The sequence below is a fragment of the Mesoplodon bidens genome (genome assembly GCF_964165515.1).
Source record: "Mesoplodon bidens genome assembly, chromosome: 1".
Lineage (NCBI taxonomy): Eukaryota > Metazoa > Chordata > Mammalia > Artiodactyla > Ziphiidae > Mesoplodon > Mesoplodon bidens.
In genome coordinates this window covers 172750834-172774662 of record NC_138176.1, presented here as the reverse complement: position 1 = coordinate 172774662, position 23829 = coordinate 172750834, and the positions used below count along the sequence as shown (strand labels likewise).

At 38.9% G+C, this 23829-nt stretch overlaps 1 protein-coding gene across 4 annotated transcripts in view; it reads left to right on the top strand.

The window, feature by feature from the left end:
* DDX50 (DExD-box helicase 50) overlaps positions 1–16785 on the top strand; it is a 29306-nt gene extending 12521 nt beyond the window's left edge. For 2 of the 4 annotated variants that reach the window (XM_081227701.1, XM_081227702.1), the window contains 8 exons: positions 2921–3070; positions 7380–7541; positions 9189–9308; positions 10066–10139; positions 10364–10523; positions 12190–12324; positions 13432–13476; positions 16291–16785. In XM_081227701.1, the coding sequence (XP_081083827.1) occupies positions 2921–3070; positions 7380–7541; positions 9189–9308; positions 10066–10139; positions 10364–10523; positions 12190–12324; positions 13432–13476; positions 16291–16578 (1134 nt within the window). In that variant the 3' untranslated portion in view covers positions 16579–16785. Of the gene's footprint in view, positions 1–2920; positions 3071–7379; positions 7542–9188; positions 9309–10065; positions 10140–10363; positions 10524–12189; positions 12325–13431; positions 13477–14812; positions 14847–16290 lie in introns of those variants that run through there. The other 2 variants (XM_081227704.1, XM_081227703.1) reach the window with 2 other exon arrangements.
* The last annotated feature ends 7044 nt before the right edge of the window (positions 16786–23829 follow it).

Sequence of the window (23829 nt, the reverse complement as noted above, 5' to 3'; positions counted from 1 at the left end):
AAAAGAATAAGGGCTCTTTAAAAACAAAAAAACACAAAGTTACCATCATAGTAAAAAAAAAAACAATTTTTTAATATCTTTAAATATCTAGTGTTCACATTAACCTATTTGTCTTTTTTTTGTAAATAGGTTGTTTGAATATGGATTCAAGTAAGATCCTTATATTGCTACTAATTATTATGTCTTAAAGTCTTTTTTAATCCATGTGTTGAACGTTTATTCACCATCTTTTTTTTAATTGAAATATAGTTGACATACACTATTTTGTAGTTTCAGGTGTACTGCATAGTGATTTGATATTTGCATATATTGTGAAATGATCACAATAAATCTAATAACCATCTGTTCACATACAAAGTTGTTGCAATATTTTTGACCGTATTCCTTATGCTGTATATTGCATCCCCGTGGCGTATTTTATAACTAGAAGTTTGTACCTGTCAATCCCCTTTACCTGTTTTGGGTCCCCACCTTCCCCGCCTGCACTTTGGCAACGACCATTTTGTGCTCTGTATCTGTGTGTCTGTTTATTTTGTTTTGTTTTGTTTTTTAGGATTCCACATATAAATAAGATCATACAGTATTTGTCTCTCTGTCTGACTTACTTTCTAGATTCATCCAGGTAGTTGAAAATGGTATGGTGTCATTTTCTTATTGATGGCTGAGTAGTATTCCATTATATGGATACCCCACATCTTCTTTATCCATTCCTCTGTTAAATCCTTTAAAATATAGGTTCCTCTGTCCCTTTCTTTCTTGGCAATTTTTTTTTTTTTTTTTTTTTGGCGGTACACGGGCCTCTCACTGTTGTGGCCTTTCCCGTTGTGGTGTGGAGCACAGGCTCCGGACGCGCAGGCTCAGCAGCCATGGCTCACGGGCCCAGCCGCTCCGCGGCATGTGGGATCTTCCCGGACTGGGGCACAAACCCGTGTCCCCTGCATCGGCAGGCGGACTCTCAACCACTGCGCCACCAGGGAAGCCCCTCTTTGCAATTCTTTATTGAAAAGAACTGATCATTTGTCTTACAAGTTTCCCATAGTCTCAATTTTGCTGATTTGCATCCCTGTGGTGGTAGTTAACATGTTCCTCTGCTTTCATTTTCCTGTGAGTTGATGGTAGATTGTGAGGCTTGATCAGGTTCAGGATCTTTTTTATTTATTTATTTATTTATTTTTTGCGGTACGCGGGCCTCTCACTGTTGTGGCCTCTCCCACTGCGGAGCACAGGCTCTGGACGCGCAGGCTCAGCGGCCATGGCTCACGGGCCCACCCGCTCCGCGGCCTGTGAGATCTTCCCGGACCGGGGCATGAACTCGTGTCCCCTGCATTGGCAGGCGGACTCTCAACCACTGCGCCACCAGCAAAGCCCAGGATCTTTTTTATTTTTATTTTTGAGAGGTAGGGAGGAAGAAGCAAGACTTTGACATACCTGGTTCAAATGATTCTTAGTTTCTTCTTTGTGCTTATCTCTTTTTTCCATGTGTTATGTAATTAATTGTTTTAAACAATGTTATTGAGATATAATATGTTAAAATGCACAGACTTAAAATGTTACAGTATATTTTTTCCTCAACATTTTATCATGAAGGTTTCAAACAGGCTGAAAAGTTGAGAGAATTTTACAGTGAACACGCATATACCCACCAGCTAGATTCTGCCATTAATATTTTGCTATATTTGCTTTATTGCATATCTACTCATCCCTATATCCATCTTATTTTTTTATTTATTTCAGATTGCAGAAATCAGTATAATTTCCCATAAGTATTTTATTTTGCAATATCTTTAGCTAGAGTTCAATATTTATAATTTTTTTATTGAAGTAAAGTTCACATAACTAAAATTAACCACTTTGAAGTGTACCATTCAGTGTCATTTAGTACATTCATAGTGTTATACAACCATTGCTTCTATCTACTTCCAAAACGCTTCATTACCCGAAAAGGAAATCCTGTAACTATTAAGCATTTACACCTTATTCCCCGCTTCTCCTAGCCCCTGGCAACCATCAATCTGCTTTCTGTCTTGATGGATTTACCTCTTCTGGTTATTTTATATAAATGTAATCATTACAACATGTGGCTTTTTTGTGTCGGGCTTCTTTCGTGTAGCATAATGTTTTCAAGGTTCATCCACCTAATATTTACAATTTTTGAGATAAGATTTACAACAGAATGCAAAATTTTAAGTGTACATTTGCTTCGTTTTGACAAATTCATACATGTGTGTAACCCAAACCCCTACCAAAACAAAGAATATTACCATGATCACAGAAAGTTCCCCCATGCCTCTGCCCAGTCCCCGTTCAGAGGCAACTACTGTTCTGCTTTTTTTCCATCATAGATTATAGATTAGTTTTGCCTGTTTTAAAGCTTCAGACAAATGGAATCATATTGTGTATACTCTTTCTGTAAGGCTTCATTCACCCAGCATATGTTTTGAGATTCATCCGTATTGTTGCATGGATCAGTAGTTGGTTCCTTTTTTTTTTTTTTTTTTTTGTGGTACGCGGGCCTCTCACTGTTGCGCCCTGTCCCGTTGCGGAGCACAGGCTCCGGACACGCAGGCTCAGCAGCCATGGCTCACGGGCCCAGCTGCTCCGCGGCATGTGGGATCCTCCCAGACCAGGGCACGAACCTGTGTCCCCTGCATCGGCAGGCGGACTCTCAACCACTGCGCCACCAGGGAAGCCCTAGTTGGTTCTTTTTAATCAGTGAACAGTGTTCCACTATATAAGTACACTACAATTTGCTTATCCTTTCACCTACTGATTGCTGTTTTCAAATGGGGTTGGGGAGAATCGTTGTCTTATTGTCTTCCAGGAAGGCCAATTCTTGAACAAATAGAAAAAAAAATGTACAAGAGAAATCTTTTTCAATAATTTTAATGAAGCAGATATTTGATATTTTCTTTCTTCAAAGCATCTGGCCATCCAGTGCCATTGGTCTCAGAGACCAGCAGTTATTGGAGATGTCCTTCAAGTCTACAGTGGGTCTGAAGGGAGGGCTATTATCTTCTGTGAGACCAAAAAGAATGTAACTGAAATGGCCATGAATCCACACATAAAACAGGTAAGTCTTTTTTCATGCTTTCTCTAATTGAGATTATAGGTACGAATCACTGAGCAAAAAAAAAATCATGTCCTTTGTGGACTAGGTTTGATAGTCATTCTTGGAATTGAGTCTCATTGAGAAAGAATTTATAGCCAGCCTCTCATGATCTGTTAAGTCAGGATAGAATTCTATCCGTTTTCATCAGAAATTTTCTTAAAACTTTGCAAATGTGATCTTGAAAATACAAAGAGTGAAACAAAATGAGTTTCTATGGGTAAGAGTGGGTAATATTTTAGAGTTGTGTATAAGAAGAATCACAAATATTTATTGAATGAATGGATCAGAACACTAAATCCATGTGTTTTCTTTCTGTTAACTTTTTATAGTAGAAAATTTCAAACTTATACAAGACATACACAGAAGTTGACAGTGTAATGATGTGTTCGTTTTCCAGCTGCAAAAATTATCTTATTTCATCCAAATGCCCACTCACTTCTTGCTCCTGAAATTATTCTGATGCAAACCTTAGATAACATGTTATTATGCCCATAAATATTTGGGTATGTATCTCTAATGGAAAAGGATTATTATTGTTTTTTAAAATTTGTTCTTCTGGCTGCGCCATGTGGCATGTGGGATCTTGGTTCCCCAACCAGGGTTCGAACCCGTGCCCCCTGTAGTGGAAGCACAGGGTCTTAACCACTGGACTGCCAGGGAAGGCCAGGAAAGGGTTATTTTTTTAAAAACTCACAATACGGGCGTCCCTGGTGGCGCAATGGTTGGGAACCTGCCTGCCAGTGCAGGGTACAAGGGTTCAAGCCCTGGTTTGGGAAGATCCCACATGCCGCGGAGCAGCTAAGCCCGCGTGCCCCAGCTACTGAGGCCCGTGCATCTAGAGCCAATGCTCCACAACAGGAGAGTCTACTGCAGTAAGAGGCCCGCGCACTGCAGCAAAGAGTAGCCCTGCTCGCTGCAACTAGAGAAAGCCCGCACACAGCAACGAAGACCCAATGCAACCAAAAGTGAATATAAATAAATAAATAAACAAACAAAAACACAATATTGTTATGACATCTAAAAAATTAATAGTAATTAATATCTTCAAATATAAATTAGTTTTCAGATTCTCAATTGCCTCATACATGCTCTGTTTTCTGTAGTTTGTTATTTGGAACCTGGATCCAAATAAGAGTTGTTTGTTTTTTTTAAAATTAATTAATTAATTTTTTTGGACTGTGTTGGGTCTTTGTTGCTGTGTGCAGTCCTTCTCTAGTTGTGGCAAGCAGGGGCTACTCTTCATTGTGGTGTGCGGGCTTCTCATTGTGGTGGCTTCTCTTGTTGTGGAGCACAGACTCTAGGCATGTGGTCTTCAGTAGCTGTGGTGTGCGGGCTCAGTAGCTGTGGCACACGGGTCAGTAGTTGTGGCTTGCGGGCTCTAGAGCGCAGATTCAGTAGTTGTGGCGCATGGGCTTAGTTGCTCCACGGCACGTGGGATCTTCCCAGATCAGGGCTCGAACCCGTGTCCCCTGCATTGGCAGGTGGATTCTTAATCACTGAGCCACCAGGGAAGCCCTCCAGCCTCATCTTATCACACTTTCTTTCCCCTTATTTCTGCACTCTCACCATACCTGCTATTCTTCCTGTCACCACAGGGCTCTTGAACTTGTAGTCTGTCTTGCCTAGCAGCTCCCATCCTTCAGATATCAGTCCAGAGTACTTTTCTGTAAATTCTTCCTTGCCCCAAACTAGGTCAGGTTGTCCTCTTCTAGACGCCCTTTGCCTCTTAGACCCATGCATCTTGAGTTACACATGTTGGCTAAATTTATTTGTGTGCCTAATTACTTGATCAATGTTCATTTCCTCGACCAGAGTATCAAGATGATGAGGACAGAGAAAGTTTTAATTTTTGTTTGCCATTTTATCCCTAGTACCTGATGTGTAGATTACCACATATTTGTTAAATGAATAAATGGTCATTGCCACTGCCTTGATGAGGCCACTGATATCTCTCCTGAATTTCTACAACAGTCTGCTATCTGAGTCTCCCTAGCTTTTGCCTTGCCCTTGTCTAATATATTCTATACATTGTAGCCAGAATATTCCTTCTAGAATACAAATATGTTCATGAAGATTTTCTGCTTACAATCATTCAATTGTTCCATATTGTCCTCAGGATAAAATTCATATTCCTTTTCAGTCTCATCTCTCACCACTTCTCCTTTTAACTCTGTGCTTCAGCAATACTCAAATATTTGTAGTTTGCCAGAAACATTAATTGTGTGTGGTATTTCTTCTTCCTGGAACTCCCTAACCTCCTCCTTTTTTTTCTTTTCTTTTTTTTTAACCTGACTACTAGTTCCTTATTATCTGTCAGGTCTCAGCTTCAGTGCTGCCTTCCCTTCAAACTAGATTGAGTTAGGTTCCCCTCTTAGGTATTTCTATAGCACCCTGCACCTTCTTATAGCACATATCATACTGTATTGAAAATACTTGTCAACTTTTCTGTCCCAGGGTCGTTTCTTTATGATTGTTCCAGAACCTGGCATAGTACCTGGAGCATAGCAAGTGCTCAGTGAATTCACTCATGAATGTATTATGCTTAGATGCTGCAGTTTAGATACTGTTGGAGTTAAATCATTGTTATGAACTTTTAACTTTTAATAGTGGCTAAGAATACTAGGAAATTTATTTGTAATACTAGGAAATTATTTGCAGCATACATGGAAGATCAACCCAGTATAAATTGGTTCAACTTCACTGAAAATTACAGAAATGTAAATTAGAACAACATTGGGAAATCATTTTTGCCTATTAGATTTACAAGGATTATAATGATTCATAGTATACAGGTGGGTGGTATATATATATATTATATATATATGTATATATATATATATTATATATATATAGGTGGGGTAAGATGAAATAAACACTCATAGAATGTTGAAGAGTAAATGGGCATAATTTCTTCTTTTTAAATTGAAGTATAATTGATTTACAATATTGTGTTAATTTCTGCTGTACAGCAAAGTGACTCAGTTATACTTGTATATACGTTCTTTTTTATGTTCTTTTCCATTTTGGTTTATCCCCGGACGTTGAATATAGTTCCCTGTGCTATACAGTAGGACCTTTTTGTCCATCCATTCTGTATGAAATAGTTTGCATCTGCTAACCCCAACCTCCCAATCCATCCCTCCCCCACCCCCCTTCCCCTTGGCCACCACAAGTCTGTTCTTTATGTCTGTGAGTCTGGTTTCTGTTTGTTTGTTTACAACTTCTTTTTATAATACAGTTTTAATTTAATAGTGATAACTATTAAAATGTTAAATGTTCATAATTTTTGACCCGGAAATCCAACTTCTAGATATGTAACCTACTGAAATATACTAAGGGGTCTGCAGTTGTAAGTACAAGGTTATTTGTTGTAGCGTTGTTTCTGAAGATGAAAGTTTGGATCCTACCCAAATCAGTAGGGTACTGCTAAAATAAATGATACTGGGAATTCCCTGGTGGTCCAATGGTTAGGACTTGGTGCTTTCACTGCCAGGGCCCAGGTTCAATCCCTGGTCAGGGAACTAAGATCCTGCAAGCTGTGTGGCATGGCCAAAAAAAAGATACTGCAGCCATATGAAGAAATCATGTATAGTTTTAAAAAATTAAGTAGATGTATATCTATAGATGTAGAAGAATGGCTAAGATATAAAAAATTTATAAAGCAGGTTGTAAAACAATACATATATAGTAAAATCCCATTTTTATAGGTGAATACATAAAATTATATGCTAGGATTTGTGAGGGGTCTGTGTGTGTGTATGTATTATTTAAAAAATAATATGTGGGGCTTCCCTGGTGGTGCAGTGGTTGAGAGTCCGCCTGCCGATGCAGGGGACACGGGTTCGTGTCCCGGTCCGGGAAGATCCCACACACCGCAGAGTGGCTGGGCCCGTGAGCCATGGCCACTGAGCTTGCGTGTCCGGAGCCTGTGCTCCGCAACGAGAGAGGCCACAAGAGTGAGAAGCCCGTGTACCGCAAAAAAAAAAAAAAGAAAGAAAGAAAAATAATAATATGCGGAGGAATATTCACCAAACTGTTAGCAGTTAATTATTACAAGTCTGATATTAAGGGAAGCTTTTGCATTTATGTTAAATGTTTTTCTGTAACGTTTGATTTTTTAAAAACAATAAGCATGTATTTTTATAATTATCAGAAGGTCAGATTTAAAAACAACAGCAACAAAAAAGAGCACAGACTGTATGGTGTTCGGTGCTATGAATTGCAAGTATGTGCTATACACTTACTTTTCCTTTTTTTTTTTTTCAAATAGAATGCCCAGTGTTTACATGGCGATATCGCACAGTCACAAAGAGAAATTACACTGAAAGGCTTCAGAGAGGGTAGTTTTAAAGTTTTGGTGGCAACCAATGTGGCTGCCCGTGGTTTGGATATTCCTGAGGTTGACCTGGTGATTCAGAGTTCACCTCCACAGGTAGGAAATGAGATTTCCCCCCCCCAGTTTTATTGAAAAATAATTGACATACATCACTGTATAAGTTTAAGCTGTGCAGCATGATGGTTTGATTTACTTATGTTGTGAATTGATTGCCACAATAGCTTCAGCTAATATCCATCTTCTCATGTAGGTATAAAAGAAGAAAAGAAAAAAAAAGTGTTCTCTCTTTGTGAGGGGAACTCTTGTGCTTTACTCTCTTCAGAACTTTCCTATACTATATCATATAGCAGTGTTAGCTATAGTCATCATGTTGTACATTACACCCATAGTACTTATTGTTTAACTGGAAGTTTGTATCTTTTGACCACCTTCTTTCATTTCTCCCTCCCCCCACTCTCTGCTTCTGGTAACCACAAGTCTGATCTCTGTTTCTATGAGTTTAGTTTTTTGTTTGTTGTTATTGTTTTTTTTTTTTAGATTCCATATATAAGTGAGATCATACAGTATTTGTGTTTCTCTGATTTATTTCACTTAGCATAATGCCTTCAAGGTCTAGCCATGTTGTCACAAATGGTAGGATTTCCTCTTTTTTATGGCTGAATAATATTCCATATGTATATGGTATATATATACATATATATATACCATAACTTTTTTATTCATTCATCTGTTGATGGACACTTAAGTTGTTTCCATGTCTTGACTATTGTAAATAATGCTGCTGTGAACATGGGGGTGCAGATATCTTTTTGAATTAGTGTTTTTGTTTCCTTTGGATATATACGCAGAAGTGGAATTGCTGGATCCTGTGGTAGTTCTATTTTTAATTTTTTGAGGATCCTCCATACTGTTTTCCATAGTGACTGTACCAATTTACAATCCCACCAACAGTGCACAAAGTTATCTTTTCTCCACTTCCACAGCAGCATTTGTTATCTTTTGTCTTCTTTTTTTTTTTTTTTGTGGTACGCGGGCCTCTCACTGCTGTGGCCCCTCCCGTTGCGGAGCACAGGCTCCGGACGCGCAGGCTCAGCGGCCATGGCTCACAGGCCCAGCCGCCCCGGGGCATGTGGGATCTTCCCGGACCGGGGCACGAACCCACGTCCCCTGCATCGGCAGGCAGACTCTCAACCACTGCGCCACCAGGGAAGCCCATCTTTTGTCTTCTTGATGATGACCATTCTAACAGGAATACGGTGATACCTCATTATGTTTTTAATTTTCAAGGAAATGAGATTTGATTTGGAGAAAATAAGAACAGCTATATAAATTGCTGTTTTATTTTTAAGACATTGCTTATATATGAAAAATATGTTATCTTTTCTTGCTCTTAGCCATTTTTTGTTAGTGTGATGTTAAATTGATCAGAATCTGGTGCCTTTGCAAATGATTAACCTCTTTATTTGGATTTGAGGCATGGAATCATGCAAGGGAGTTATAAAAAGTTACCGTGTAAAGAACCCTGGGATGGAGTGGATAAAACGGTTTTAAATCCTATCCCCTTTATTGCAGATGGGATGTTTCAACATCCCCCTTTGGGATGTTGAAAAGAGCAACAGGATTGAAATAAAAATGTTATTATTGATAGTAGTAGTTTTGTTATTTTTCTTATTATTATTTGGATGCTGGAATGACTTTTTAATTTGCCAGATTTTTAAGAAGAGTTACCTCTTTTATTTTTAGGATGTTGAGTCCTATATTCATCGCTCTGGACGCACAGGTAGAGCTGGCCGGACAGGGATTTGCATATGTTTTTATCAACCAAGAGAAAGAGGTCAATTAAGATATGTGGAACAAAAAGCAGTAAGTAGAGTTAAATTATTTCAGGCTTATTATCTGAATGGTGCCTTAGAAAAGAGATCTTTTTGTATTTGTTCTCAGCATTAGATCTTTATAACTTTTCTCAGTTTAAGCTGCATTTGGATGTGAAGCATGTGGAGAGCTAAATTTATATTAGCTGCAAGACTTTGTTTTAATACAGCTTTTATTGTGAAGACAGAAGAGCTGACTTTCTCATTTTTCCCTTGAACTTCTCCCTTGATACTAAAATCAGAAGTGCATTGTGATTTCAGTACCTCTTAGTCCAGTATTGTAAATGGATGATTGTGACATTGTCTTGGTGTAATAGTTAAGATTATATCGAGTAGTGGTACACTAACCAGTTTCTATAAGAAATTACACATTTTTTGTGGTCTGGAGTTTTTGTGGTATTTCACATTTTTCCTATTTTTATGATGTGTGTTTTCATACACTATTTCATATACCTTGTAAAATGAGGATAATAAGAAAAAAGTAAATTGATATAAACAGCATCCTTTTCTTTTCTTTAAATCAGCTTTATTTTGCAACTGAAATTCCATGATTGTAACTAAGAGACAATTCAAAAACATTTTTTTTCTCTTTCTAGAATTTGTAATTGATGATTTGTTAGAAAATCTTTTGATCTGCTAGGGCTTGGAAATCTTTAAGTCCAAGAAATGGAAATTCAACAAACTAGATTAATTTAGGAATTAATTGTAAAGACTTCCATTTTTCTTTAATGTAATTCTTTCATTTTCAGGGAATTACTTTTAAACGTGTAGGTGTTCCTTCTACAATGGATTTAGTTAAATCTAAAAGCATGGATGCCATCAGGTATGCTTTCTGACCTTGCTGAATGATTTTTTTTCCTTTGTATTAGGCTATACATCTTTAAGCTCTCCTAGTTCACATATCAGAAATTTTAATCACCAGTTTTACCAGCAGACATTTAATTATATTAAAATACGAAAATGTTTCTCTCTTTTCCCATTCATTCTCTTATCTTTAATTTTTCCCCTTTGTCTTGACCAAGAAAATTTACTATTTTTAAACCATAGGTCTCTGGCTTCCGTTTCTTATGCTGCTGTTGATTTTTTCCGACCATCAGCTCAGAGACTGATAGAAGAGAAAGGGGCAGTGGATGCATTGGCTGCAGCATTAGCCCACATCTCTGGCGCATCAAGTTTTGAACCACGTTCTTTGATCACCTCTGATAAGGTAGAAATCTGTGAGAAAATTGCATGTGGTTGAGAAGGATTAAAACTGAACCATAGATATCTCTCTATCTGGAGGGAAATATAGGACATCTTCACTTTGCACAGTACTTTGTTAACCGAAACTTGCATACCAGAACCGATTCCTCATTTTGTTTGCCATGGAGCCATGCAAATCGAGAAGTAGACTCTGCAGCTAACACAACACCATGCAAAGTAAGGATTGCTTGTATATGTGGAGGGTGTCTCTTTGTGTGTGTGTGTGTGTGCGTGTGTGCGTGTGTGTGTGTAAAAAACACCATCTGATCTGTCCCCCTGCCAGTTCAGTATCAGATGTCAAAACAAACCGTACCCAGAGCCATATATTCCCATTATAAAGGTATATTTTACTCTCTAATCTGTGGGGTGATACTTTAGCACTGAGCAAATACCCTATCCCTAGTAACCCACCAGATACTTCTCAAGAAAACATTTAAACCATACTTCTTAGGCAAATATGAAGATAGACTTTTAAAGCTAAGAAGTATGTAAGAGGTAATTTAATCCCAACTTTTATCTAATAAAAGAATCCCTCTTTGGCAGATGGGTCATCTGTCCTCTGATTAAATATCTTAGCAACAGGGTGTTAGTGGTTTGATATTTCTTTTATGGGTTAAACCAAAATCCACAGTCTTTACCATGAATGTCCTGTAGCGTCTTCCCTTGCTACCTCTTTGGCCTCATCTCCTATCACTCTCCCCTTGCTTGTTTTCAGCTACCCTAACTTACTTCTGATACTCAAACATAAACTTAACCCTACAAAAGGCATTTACACTTATTTGTGCTGTTTTGAACGTTCTTTCCTTTTAATAACCTTGGCTCTCTCCTTCACTTCATTCAGTTTTCTACTCAGATACCACTGTGTCAGAGAAGTCTTTCCTCATCACACTGTCTAAAATAGCTTACCCCTCCCTTTACTCTCTATTTTCATTTTCTTCCCCTGCTTTATTTTTTTTTCATGATTCTTATTACTATCTGACATATATATTTCCTTATTTGTTTACTGTCTCCTCTCCCACCATTATCCACTGCCGCCACGCCAACCCCCTGCCACACACATACTAGAATGTAACCTCCATGAGACAAAGGACTATTTACTGCTGAATCTCTAGCACCTAGAGCATCTTTGGCACATACATAGGGGGCACTCAAATACTTGTTAGTTGACTGCCTCCCTATATCTTCTTCATGTTGATCCTTTTGTTGTCCAGTGAAGTTCTACAGAACAAGTAATTTTTGCTTATGTAATAGTCCTTCAGAAGTTTAAAGAGGTTTATGTCCTCTTGTTTTTCCACTCAAAGCTAACTTTGATTCCTTCAGCATTTCCTTAATTCCCCACTACCTTATCTTTTCTCTGATGCTCTAGTTTGTTTAATTTCCTCTTAAAGCATGATGGTTAGGATTAAATGTAGTCTTTACAGCAATGTATAGAAGAATGGTACTTTCAATTATATATAAACATTAGTCTTCTATTAATATAATTTCAAAGAAGTTGTTTTTTTAGCAGTCATGTTATACTATTGGCTCATAAGAAGTACATGGTTAAGTCAAAAAGGGCTGTCAAGTTAGAATGTCATTGTCCTGATGCTGCTGCTTTTTTCCCAAATATAATGTGACTTTTATTCCTTAAGGGGTTTGTGACCATGACTCTGGAAAGCCCAGAAGAAATACAGGATGTTAGCTGTGCTTGGAAAGAACTTAACAGAAAGCTGAGTAGTAATGCTGTGTCCCAAATTACCAGAATGTGCCTCCTAAAAGGAAATATGGTAGGCTTTTCTAGACAACTGCTGTACGATTATACGATTATATAGACTAGCAGATTCTTTTTTTTTTTTTTTTGAAGCCTAATGGGATGTTCTCCATGTGTTAGTATGTTTCCACTTGTAAATTTAGGGAGTTATTTAAGTAACCCATTCCTCTAGAAAGCTGTAAAGTCATTCTGCTTAATTTGACTAATATCCGAGTTTTCTAAGTTTCTGCCTTTGTATACATATTACATGTGGTTGTGTGTGTTTATTTTCTAAGATTAAGTAACTTATAATTGCAACAGCTAAACAGCTCTATTTTTTAGAGAATACACAATATTGGTTTTTAAGTGGCCTGCTATTGATTGTTAATGAGGATAATAAAGTGAATTAAGTATTTTCATACAATTATGAAATAGCAAAGTTAAGACCATCTGTAATATAAGTGACTGATTTCTTCTAATGGTTTTGAGAAAAGATGTTATATTTATTCATCTCACTTGATAACATAGGTTCATTCTAGTCTATAATTTATTAGCCCATTTATTGGAAATAGTTATCTTTCTCAAATTTAATACTACTTACCTTCAAAAAAGATCTGTGGCAAGTATGAGACAAATATGTACATTCAGAAAAAATGTGGAGGGGAAGGAAAATATACCAAGGTCCTTAGAGCAAAGCTATACTTGAATATTAAATTAACTTGCAACTTATCAGCAACCAAAACCAAAGAGGAAGCATCTTAGGTTACTTCATTCTCGGTATCTGATAAACATTTCAGCACTGTACGAGAGAAAGTTTCTGGCACTACATTTTTAAAGGAGTTTATTAGATGGGTCATTTTACAAGGGACATGGAACATTATAGTGTCTACAAAAACTTTTCTAGAGAATACTCTAGATTCCCAGTAGTAGTCAGTTCTTATTAGATACTGGTTTACTTTTAGATTTAGGAAGTACAATTAGCAGCCATTCTGTGTCATGCATTATTATATATTAGCTGGTTTAATCCTATAGGCAATCATGGGACGAGCTTAATCTTTTCTTAGCTAATATAAGATTACAAGCAGATATTTAAAAAAATCAACTCATATGCATTTAAATAAAAGTGTTTTCATTTTGCTTTTAGGGTGTTTGCTTTGATGTTCCCACAACTGAGTCAGAAAGGTTACAGGTATTTAAAAAAATTTTTTTAAAATAAATTATTTATTTTATTTTTGGCTGCATTGGGTCTTCGTTGCTTCACACAGGCTTTCTCTAGTTGCGGCGAGTGGGGGCTGCACTTTGTTGCAGTGCGTGGGCTTCTCATTGCAGTGGCTTCTCTTGTTGCAGAGCACGGGCTCGAGGGTGCGTGGGCTTCAGTAGTTGTGGCTCGCGGGCTCTAGAGCACGGACTCTGTAGCTATGGCGCACGGGCTTAGTTGCTCCGCAGCATGTGGGATCTTCCCGGACAAGGGCTCGAACCATGTCCCTTGCGTTGGCAGGTGGATTCTTAACCAGTGCGCCACCAGGGAAGCCTGGTATTTAAAAACTTTTACCTGTTAAATAGTTGAATATGTTTCTCTAAAAGATAAGGATTAAAAATAACATAGTCATAATATCATTATGACATTGATTTAGGCTAAATGCCTCAATCAGTTAACAATTCCTTAATAAAATAATAATAAATAATATCCAGTCTGTATCATAACTTAAAACATTTAAAAATTATGAATAATTTCAAACGTGAAAAAATAGAATTGCATACTGAATCCTCATGTGCCCATCACCCACCTTCCACAGTTATCAACTCATGGCCAATTGTGTTTCATGTCTACTTCGATCCACTTCCCCACTCTCTCCTGTATTCTTTTGAAACAAATTTTAGGAAGTCTATCATTTCAACCATAAATATTTCTATATACCTAAAATACTAAAAACACTTTCAAAAACACAATCGTAATACCATAACTAAACCCCCCAAAATAATAGTTCCTCAATATTATCCAATTTTCTGTTTAAATTTTCCCTGTCTCCTACATATTTTTAAATATAAGAAGGTCCATAAGGTTCATACATTGTAATTTGATGTTTGTCTCGTTTACTTTATAGGTTCTCCTTCCTTTCTCTCTTTCTTTAAAAAAATTTTCCTTGTATTTTATCTGTTGAAGGAAGAGATTGTCCACTAGATTCCTACACTGTGGAATTTGTCTATTACATCCCTATGCATATTTATATACATATTTTGAAACAAGAATGGGATTATTTGGTTTTTAAAGTCTTTTTACAAATTCAGAATATATTATAAACACATTTCTTTGTCAATTGTACAGTTACTTGTTTTTATTGGCTCCCTGGCATTTGGCCACCTGGGTGGCCAACTTAATCAATGTCCTATTTTCTGACATTTAGATTATTTCTAATACTAATATTCCGTTATAAACCAGTCAGCCTTAAATGTTGGCATTTAAGGTCAGCCTTAAATGTTGGCATAGCTAACTCTTTATGCATTGCCATGTTTGTCTCTTTAAGGTGAACTTCTAAAGATGTCTGCTTGGCCAAAAGGTGTGTGTATTTTTAAGGCTTCGGTCATATATTGCCACCAGTGGTGTGTGTGGCTGTTTGTCTCTGCTTACTCTTACCTGTAAGGTATTTTAATATTAACTTGCCTTGACAACTCATGATCACAATGAAAAACAGTTAATGTAGCAGAATATGACATACCGATGCTCTCATGAGCTGCAATGATTTTTTTTTTTTTTTTTGCGTGGGCCTCTCACCACCGCGGCCTCTCCCACTGCGGAGCACAGGCTCCAGACGCACAGGCTCAGCAGCTGTGGCCCACAGGCCCAGCCGCTCCGTGGCATGTGGGATCCTCCCAGACGGGGGCATGAACCCGCTTCCCCTGCATTGGCAGGTGGACTCCCAACCACTGCGCCACCAGGGAGGCCCCTGCAATGATTTTTATATCTTGAGTTGTTTACCCCGATACCAAATTGTTTCCAATGGCTACATTTTTTATTCCCTGGCAGGTGTTGACAGATTTTTAATCTCAGCTCACACTCCTGTCAATGTATCTGCTGAAAGCAATGTACTACTTATTAGTGACTTATTCATTTTGTGCTGAGAAACTGGTGGTCTCTTTTAGAATGTATAAACTGAGTAGGAATTTAGAGTCCCAAAATCAGCCTGAAAATTTCACCTGAGACTAAAACTTAGCTTTTAGAAACTTTTTTTTTGGTGGGGGGGAGCATTGGGGAGGGGAACCAAGCTTTGTATTGTTATGTTAAATTTGAGATTTAAATTTTAACAGGATTGATTTTTTTCATTTTTAATGACATTTATTTTCTTTCTAATTTTACGAGCAGTACATGTTTACCACACACAACTAGAAACGCATGGAAGAATAAAGTAAAAAATAACAATCACTCATAATCCTCGCCCCCCAGAGATAACCACTGTTAGCATTTTGAAGAATTTCCTCCCATTGTCTGCATTTTTTAAAAACTTGAAGTATAACTGACCTACAAAACTGTGTTAGTTCCAGGTACACAATATAGTGATTCAATATTTCTGTATATTACAAAATGATCGCTATGATAAGTCTAGTTACTGTCACTGTTCAAAGATATTACAATATAATTGACTATGTTCCCCATGCTGTACATTTCATCCTTGTGATTCATTTATTTTGTAACTGGAAGTTTGTACCTCTTGATCTCTCTTATGTGTTTCACTCATCCCCACACCTCCCTCTCCTCTGGCAGCCACCTGTTTGTTCTCTGTATCTGAGTCTGTTTCTGTTTTGTTTGTTCATAAAACTTAGAAACTTTAGTGAATGAGCTTTGAATATGTTTTTGTTTTCTGGTCTTCAGTTTTGTTCTAGATACTTTGAACTTAATGGCTAGATGGCCTTTAGCTAATGGATATGAAAAGAGTCTCCTATATTCACGTGTTTGCTTATGGTTTCTATTTTGCATTTATATTAATCCTGTAAATTATCCCAACAGGCAGAGTGGCATGATTCAGACTGGGTACTCTCAGTGCCAGCCAAGTTGCCTGAAATTGAAGAATATTATGATGGAAGCACATCTTCTAATTCCAGACAGAGGAGTGGCTGGTCAAGTGGCCGGTCAGGCCGGTCGGGCCGGTCAGGTGGTCGATCTGGTGGCCGGTCAGGTAGACAGAATCGACAGGGGAGTCGGTCAGGAACTCAACAAGATGGTAGAAGACGAAGTGGGAACAGAAATCGGTCAAGAAGCGGGGGCTGCAAACGGAGTTTTGACTGGGGTAGTTAATCTACCAGTGTGAGCTTGCCTGTTTCTGCCTAATCCTGTACATTATCCACCAAAAATTAGGTCATCATAGTTGAGGTCTGTGTCTGCTTTTGGCAGAGAAGTTGGTTGTATTTTTTTAAAAAGTATTTCACAAGAATGGTTGTAAACAAATCTACTTATCCAGTTATACCTTTGAATAAAAAAACCTCCTTTTATTGTCTCTTTTCACTGTGCATTAAGAATTTTCTCAATGTAATCTTTTAAAAGTTCTTCTAAAATGTGGCAGTTAAGTCAGTCTTAAGGTTACTTGCATTTTACAAAATGTGGTGTGTCTGTATTCAGATCACTCCTTCCATAGGATATATGGGAGAAAATAAGAAATCCGTATAGACTGGTGACATGATTGGTTAGATGTAACATTTTAAATTTTAGATAAAGTTAATTAAAAGGTGTGCAAGCAGTGCATACTCAATTTATTCAACAGGTATTGGTTGAATGTCTTCTGTGTGCCCATCACTATCCTGGTCCCTAGGGACATAGCAGTGAATAAGCCATGGTCACTATCTTCAAGGAACTTACAGTCTAAAGAAGCAATTATGGTTGAGATTAACACCTAATATTTAGGATGAAAGTAGGTATGGAATGCTAAGGATCTAGTTGGGGTGCACCTCACCAGCCTTAGGAATCAGGCTTTTAGAAGAAGTGATACCCAAAAGGAGATGTAAAGCAGAAGTATAAGTTGATCTAGCCAGTTTAGAAGGGAGACAGGGTTTGCAGTCAGAACAGTACAGGCACACCTTGTTTTATTGCATTTCGCAGATACTGTATATTTTACAAATGGAAGATTTGTGGCAATCCTGCGTTGAACAAGTCTATTGGTCCCATTTTTATGACAACATTATTTTTTAATTAAGGTATGTACATTGTTCTTTTAGAGATAATGCTATTATACACTTAATAGACTCTAGTATTGTGTAAACATAACTTTTATATGCACTGGGAAACCAGAAAATTTGTGTGACTCACTTTATTGCAGTATTTGCTTTATTGTGGTGGTCTGGAACTGAACCTGCAATATTTCCAAGGGATGCCTGTATATGCAGAGGCCCAGAGGCAAAGAATAGCACTGTAAGTCTGAGGATCTCCAAATAGTTCAGTATGGTGTGCATGTGATGATAGAGGACAGGAATAAGAGAAGGAATTAGGGACCAGATTTTAAAGGTCCTGTGTGCATTTTTAAGGGGTTGAAATGTTTTCTTGAAGGCAGTGGGGAATCATTAAAGAGTTTACAGTAAGGAGTAACATGATGAGATTTGTGTTTTAGAAAGATTACTGACTACACTGAGGAGATTGGATTGCAGAAGGGCCATACTGGAGACTAGTAGCCCTCTTAAGATGCTGTCAGGGTAATCCAGGGTAGAGGTGATGGTGGTCTGCACTAATGATAGGTAACATATTTTGAGTAATGAGAACTGAGGCACTTGAGAAGTTGTTGCTTGTGTAGAGTCACACAGCTGGATAATATATAGTGGAGTGAGGATTTGAACCAAGTCTAGCTTCTGAACCAGTGCTCTTAACCACTGTGCTAGATAGTGGCAGTGGACTTTGAGGAACATGGATAGATTTCAGAGGTTTTTAGGAAATGGAATTGTTAGGACTTAGTGCTTTGAATTGGAAGATAAGAGAGGCAGAAGAATAAAACCTAGGCTTCGTCACTGAGATAGGTACTAGAACAAAGCAAGAAAAGTTAGGTGGGGAGAGAGTGGGAATATGATTAGTTCAGGATTAGATGTATTTTAATATTGAGTAGTCCATGAGATATGGCAGAGGAGATAAACAGTAGGCAGTTGGATTTATAGGTCTGAAGCAGGAGAGAGATCTGTTCTAAAGATTTGGGAATAATAAACCAAAAATGGTAATTAAGTTAGTTACATGAGATGATCCAGGGAAAGTATAGTAAGGAAAGAGGGCTGAAAAGAACCCAGAGGCACACCAACATACTTAACTGCATAGCAGAGGAAAGGAGATCCCACTGAGAAGGGATGACAAGAAGAGGGCATAAAGCCCAGAAGTACAAGGCTTTCAAAGGAACCAGAAGACAAGTCTGAAATGGCCCTTGGATTTGGCAAAAAGACATTGACATGGGGAGCAACCATATATATTTATTTATTTATTTTTGGCTGTGTTGGGTCTTCGTTTCTGTGCGAGGGCTTTCTCTAGTTGTGGTGAGCGGGGGCCTCTCACTATCGCGGCCTCTCGTTGCGGAGTGCAAGGTCGAGACACGCAGGCTCAGTAGTTGTGGCTCACGGGCCCAGTTGCTCCACGGCATGTGGTATCTTACCAGACCAGGGCTCAAACCCATAGTCCTCTGCATTGGCAGGCAGACTCTCAACCACTGCTCCACCAGGGAAGCCCCGGGAGCAACCATATTAATAGAGTATTAAGAGTAGAAGCTGTTTAACTGCGGCTTAAGCAGGAAATGGGAGATAAAGCAGTAGGGACAACAAACACGAACACATCTTCCAGAAATTTGGCTGTGAATTCAAGGGAAGAATAAGCTAAAGCTGGATGTAGAAGAAAGGATATGAGATTGCAGTGAGAATTTTGTGTTGGTGGGGTGGAGAGATGAGGGAAATTTGAACACGTTAAAATACTAATACGGGAAGGAGCCCAAAAGGAGGCAGGAGGAGAGAGAATGAATGTATGATGGAGCAAAATCCCTATGAGGACCCAGACGAATGAGCTCGAGCACACTGGAGATTTTAGCCTTAGATGGTAGAAGCACATCTCTTAACATTTTGTCAGAGGAAAGTATGATTATCATGTAGGTGTTTGCAGGTATCAAGGTAAAAAGTTGAGGGGAGTGCCTGCCTGATGGCTTCTGTTTTTTTTTTTTGTCCCGTGGTAGTTTTGCATGGTCATCCACTGAAGGTGAAGAGGGAAGTAGTACGCTAGGAGATTTGAGGAAAGTGGAGAAATGTTCAGGTATTGACTACAGAACATGATGAAGAACTCCTCAGGCAAACTAGGGGTCACAGGCAGCTTTGAGGGTCCAGCTGAGGTGAAAGACTGAATTTGTAGTGGCATTAGAGTGATTATGTGATTTCCTATGGCAACACTCAGCATCGAGTTGTAGGAGTGGAGATGGGAGACAGTTGATTGAGGATTGGGGTTTTGCTCTGTAAGATGAAAGGATGACAAGGTGAAGATGTTAAGGACTCAGCAAAAGTGATTAGAGTTAATGGTCCAAAGAGTCTAGACTGCTTAGGGATTGAAGTGGAGATGGGGTTGATAGCAGGGAGGACGTAGAAGGGGCATGGGAGTGAAGGTCAGTGAGGGCTGACTGAGTTTGAGATTTCAAGAGTGGAGCAGTTGAGGAGAAGACAGTTGCCGAGTATGGTGGTAGGCCTGTTGGGGGCAAAGGTTATTTCAGTTGAGGTGGTCAAAGAACTGAGAAGCCAGTGTCATGTGGATGGTTTTCATGGACAGTGAAGTCCTCTCGAATGAAGACAAACAAGGACTGAGGAGGGAGAGGAAGACTAACCCAGGTGCCAAAATGCCAGTAAGTGGTGGAGGTTGGTAAATTACCTGAATTAGCAGGGGGGAAAGGTGAGATTACCACAGATTTTCAAAGGGACCAGGGTGTTTATGTGAAAGCCAAGGAGTAATAATCAGGAAACTGAGGAAGAGAGGAGGACACCAGTGTACATTGAATGTGAGGGAATAAGCAACATATATATGAGAAAGCTATATGGGAGTATTTTCCAGTAAGAGCCAGATTTCAGTTAAACCAAGGAGGGAAGAAGGACTCTCAGTGCTGGATTGAGAAAGGGGGAAGTTTTGATTATAGGCAGTGGGATTCCAGATAGCTATGACTGGGAGGAGGGGATCTCAGTTGCCTCTGCATCTGAGTAAGTGTGAGCTCTGTGTTTATACCCAAGATGGCATAGGGGCTCCATTCCTACTGAGGTGCTTGGTTCATCAGCACCTACTGCAGGTGCTGTGTACCTACGAGGTCACAGGCACTATGTTTGGGATATAAAAGTGAATAAGGAGTTCTCAGTCTCTGCCCTTGAGAGCTCAGAATCTAGTGAAATAGATGGACACATAAACCTAGGTCCATGGCATTGACTTAAGTGTGATGATTTGAGAGCTCTGAACAAGGAAACCTAGCTCAGCCCAGGAATGGGGGTGGGAGTTCAGAGAAAGCTTTTGGGCCATGATGACTGAATGTCAATTAAGTGAGGTAAAAGAGACGGAAGTGGGAATGTACATCCAGGCAAAGGCACAGAATAGCTAATAAAACACAGCCTATGTATGGCGAACTGTAAGTAGCTCTTGTTGCCAGGATTTTAACTATGAGGAAAGCAGTAGTGAGAACACGACAAGTGTCATATCTTGTTGTGTGTGTGTGTTTTTTTTTAAGTGTCATATCTTGGAAGGCTTCATAGGCCTTGTTTTGGACAGCCACTGAAGGGTTTCAGGGAGGAGAGTGAAAAAGATAAGCATGTAGGCAAATGCCAGCAAGGGGGAGGATGGATTTAAGGGGTCCTCTTGCTAAAGGCTGGCTTCCCTATTAGCAAGGAAAGGGGGACAGATCCTACGAAGATAAAATACCTTTCCATGTCTTCTGAAAGGAGGGGGCAGGGCAAATTCCTCACCAAATTCTCAGCTTTGGGCGGCGTTCAGCCACTTACCTTTACTCTGCTCCTTCTTCATAGAGCCCAGCAACTTCATGGCTCCACCTTTTGGCTATTCAGAGCCTTCTGTTTGGTACTCTGTACCCTAATGTTGTGGTCCCTTAATATCTACTTGAACTTGAATCTATTACCCTGATCTTCAGCTTTTGAATTTGTAAATCATATGTTTTATTCCCTTCAGCATTATAAATCTGAATAACAAATTCACATTTAGGTGTGAATGAGAGCCTTCTCATTATTTTTGTTTTGTATAATTTGGGAGTAGTGCTTAATAGTCACTTTAAAAAACTATATTCCTTTTTAACAACTTTTAATTAATTTATTTATTTATTTATATTTGGCTGCGTTGGGTCTTTGTTGCTGCGCGCGGGCTTTCTCTAGTTATGGCGAGCAAGGGCTACTCTTCGTTGTGGTGCGTGGGCTTCTCATTGCAGTGGCTTCTCTTGTTGCGGAGCATGGGCTCTAGGCATGCGGGCTTCAGTAGTTGTGGCACATGGGCTTAGTTGCTCTGCGGCATGTCGGATCTTCCGGGACCAGGGATCGAACCCATGTCCCCTGCATTGGCAGGTGGATTCTTAACCACTGCGCCACCGGGGAAGTCCCAAAACTATATTCCTTTTAAAAAATATTATGATAGTAATATATGTCCATTGTTGAAAATTTGAAAAAATAGAGAAGCAAATGGAAGAAAATTAAAACCACCTATAATATCTCTCTCAGAGATAATTACTGCTAACATTTTGTGGTATAGACTTTTGAACTCACTGTGTGTGTGCGTGTGTGTATACAGACTTTTTGAAATAGAAATTCTCCCAATTTTATGAAAACATATTACATCATCTACATCAGAGGAAACTGGTCTGGCAGAATCAATATTCAAGTAGTACTTCCCGTTTCCTATCAAATGGACATAAGACCCATATATCCTACTTGTTACTGAATTTTGTACTGATGATTAGATTAAATACAGTAATTTGGTCACCTTTGAGCCAGAAAGGGCCTTTTGCATGTTTCCTCTTGGAATTTTGGCCTTGTGCCTATGTGCAGGTATGTTACAAAGGAATTTATATACTTTATAAGCCTTGACAAAAATTTTCCATTTAGTAGCATTTTGGGCTTACTCTGTTGCTGAACATCTGTTGGTAATAAAAATGTCCCCGGGGCTTCCCTGGTGGCGCAGTGGTTGAGAGTCCGCCTGCCGATGCAGGGGACATGGGTTCGTGCCCCAGTCTGGGAGGATCCCACATGCCGCGGAGCGGCTGGGCTCGTGAGCCATGGCCGCTGAGCCTGCGCATCCGGAGCCTGTGCTCCACAACGGGAGAGGCCACAACGGTGAGAGGCGCACGTACCGCAAAAAAAAAAAAAAAATGCCCTTGTACTGTGTACAGCCGTATCATATACTGCAGTATCACATAATTTTGTGGTTTATTAACCAGACTGCAGGTTCCTAACTGCTTTCCTGCCTGGGCATACAACTAAAATTTATTTCAAAGTGTTTCTTCCTTATCCCACTACTAGTGGTAGGCTAGTGTGTGCCAGGCACTGTCCAAAATCTTAAGGATACAAAGATAAAGAAATCAAAGCTCCTGGCTCAAGGATATCACAGAGTGTAAGTGAAAGCGTCGTTGTATGTTTACATAAATTTATCTGCTAAAAAATTGACACTGTGAAACATCAATAATTTGTGAAACACGAAAAATTTCCTTTAAACTGTCAGATTAAAAAATGTGCAGTAAAAACGAATCTTAGGAAATACAGAAATAGAACTTCCAGCATTTTCCTTTGTCATAAAATGATTACATTTTGAATTGTCTTTCTAAAAGCCTTGACGTACCTATGAGGTTTTTTTTCCCCCCCATGGTTTTATTTTATTTTTTTATTGAAGTATAGTTGATTTACAATGTTGTGTTAGTTTAGGTTAGTGATTCAGTTATACATCTATATGTATTTTATTTCAGATTATTTTCTCTTACAGGTTATTACAAAGTATTGAGTATTGTTCCCCCTATGAGTTTTAATAGCTCTTATTTATTGTGCTCTGTGTGCCAGGCAATGCTAAACCTTTTTCATTTATTATCTTACTTAATTTTGTCAACTGATGAAGTAGGTTTTCTTATCCCCATTATGCATGAGAAACTCAGGTTCAGGTTAAGAAATACACACATTTGTGATGTGTCCAAAATCACAGAGCAAATGGTGCAGGTTTTCAAAGCCAGGCAAGATTTCAACCCATTTTTAAAAACGATTTTATAATGCACTGGCTCCCAATTCTTTGCCTCACTTGTTCTTCACAGAAAGTTTAGCAATATTGTCACACATCATTCAACGAACCACTTTCCCTCAACCGCTTGAATTAGTACATGTCCAAATTCTTCAAGACTAAGAGCCCCTGTATTTTCTAATAGAGGTCTACGTGGTTTGGGGATCCTTTCTACAGGTCCCAAGGCCGGCTTAGGTGCCTCTCCGTGCCTTCAAAACAACTGACACTCGTCATTCTCCCACAAGCCTGTAAAGCTTATTGAAGACAGGCTTCTGTGCTGAATCCTAACCTTGTCTCACACCTGACCCGGTG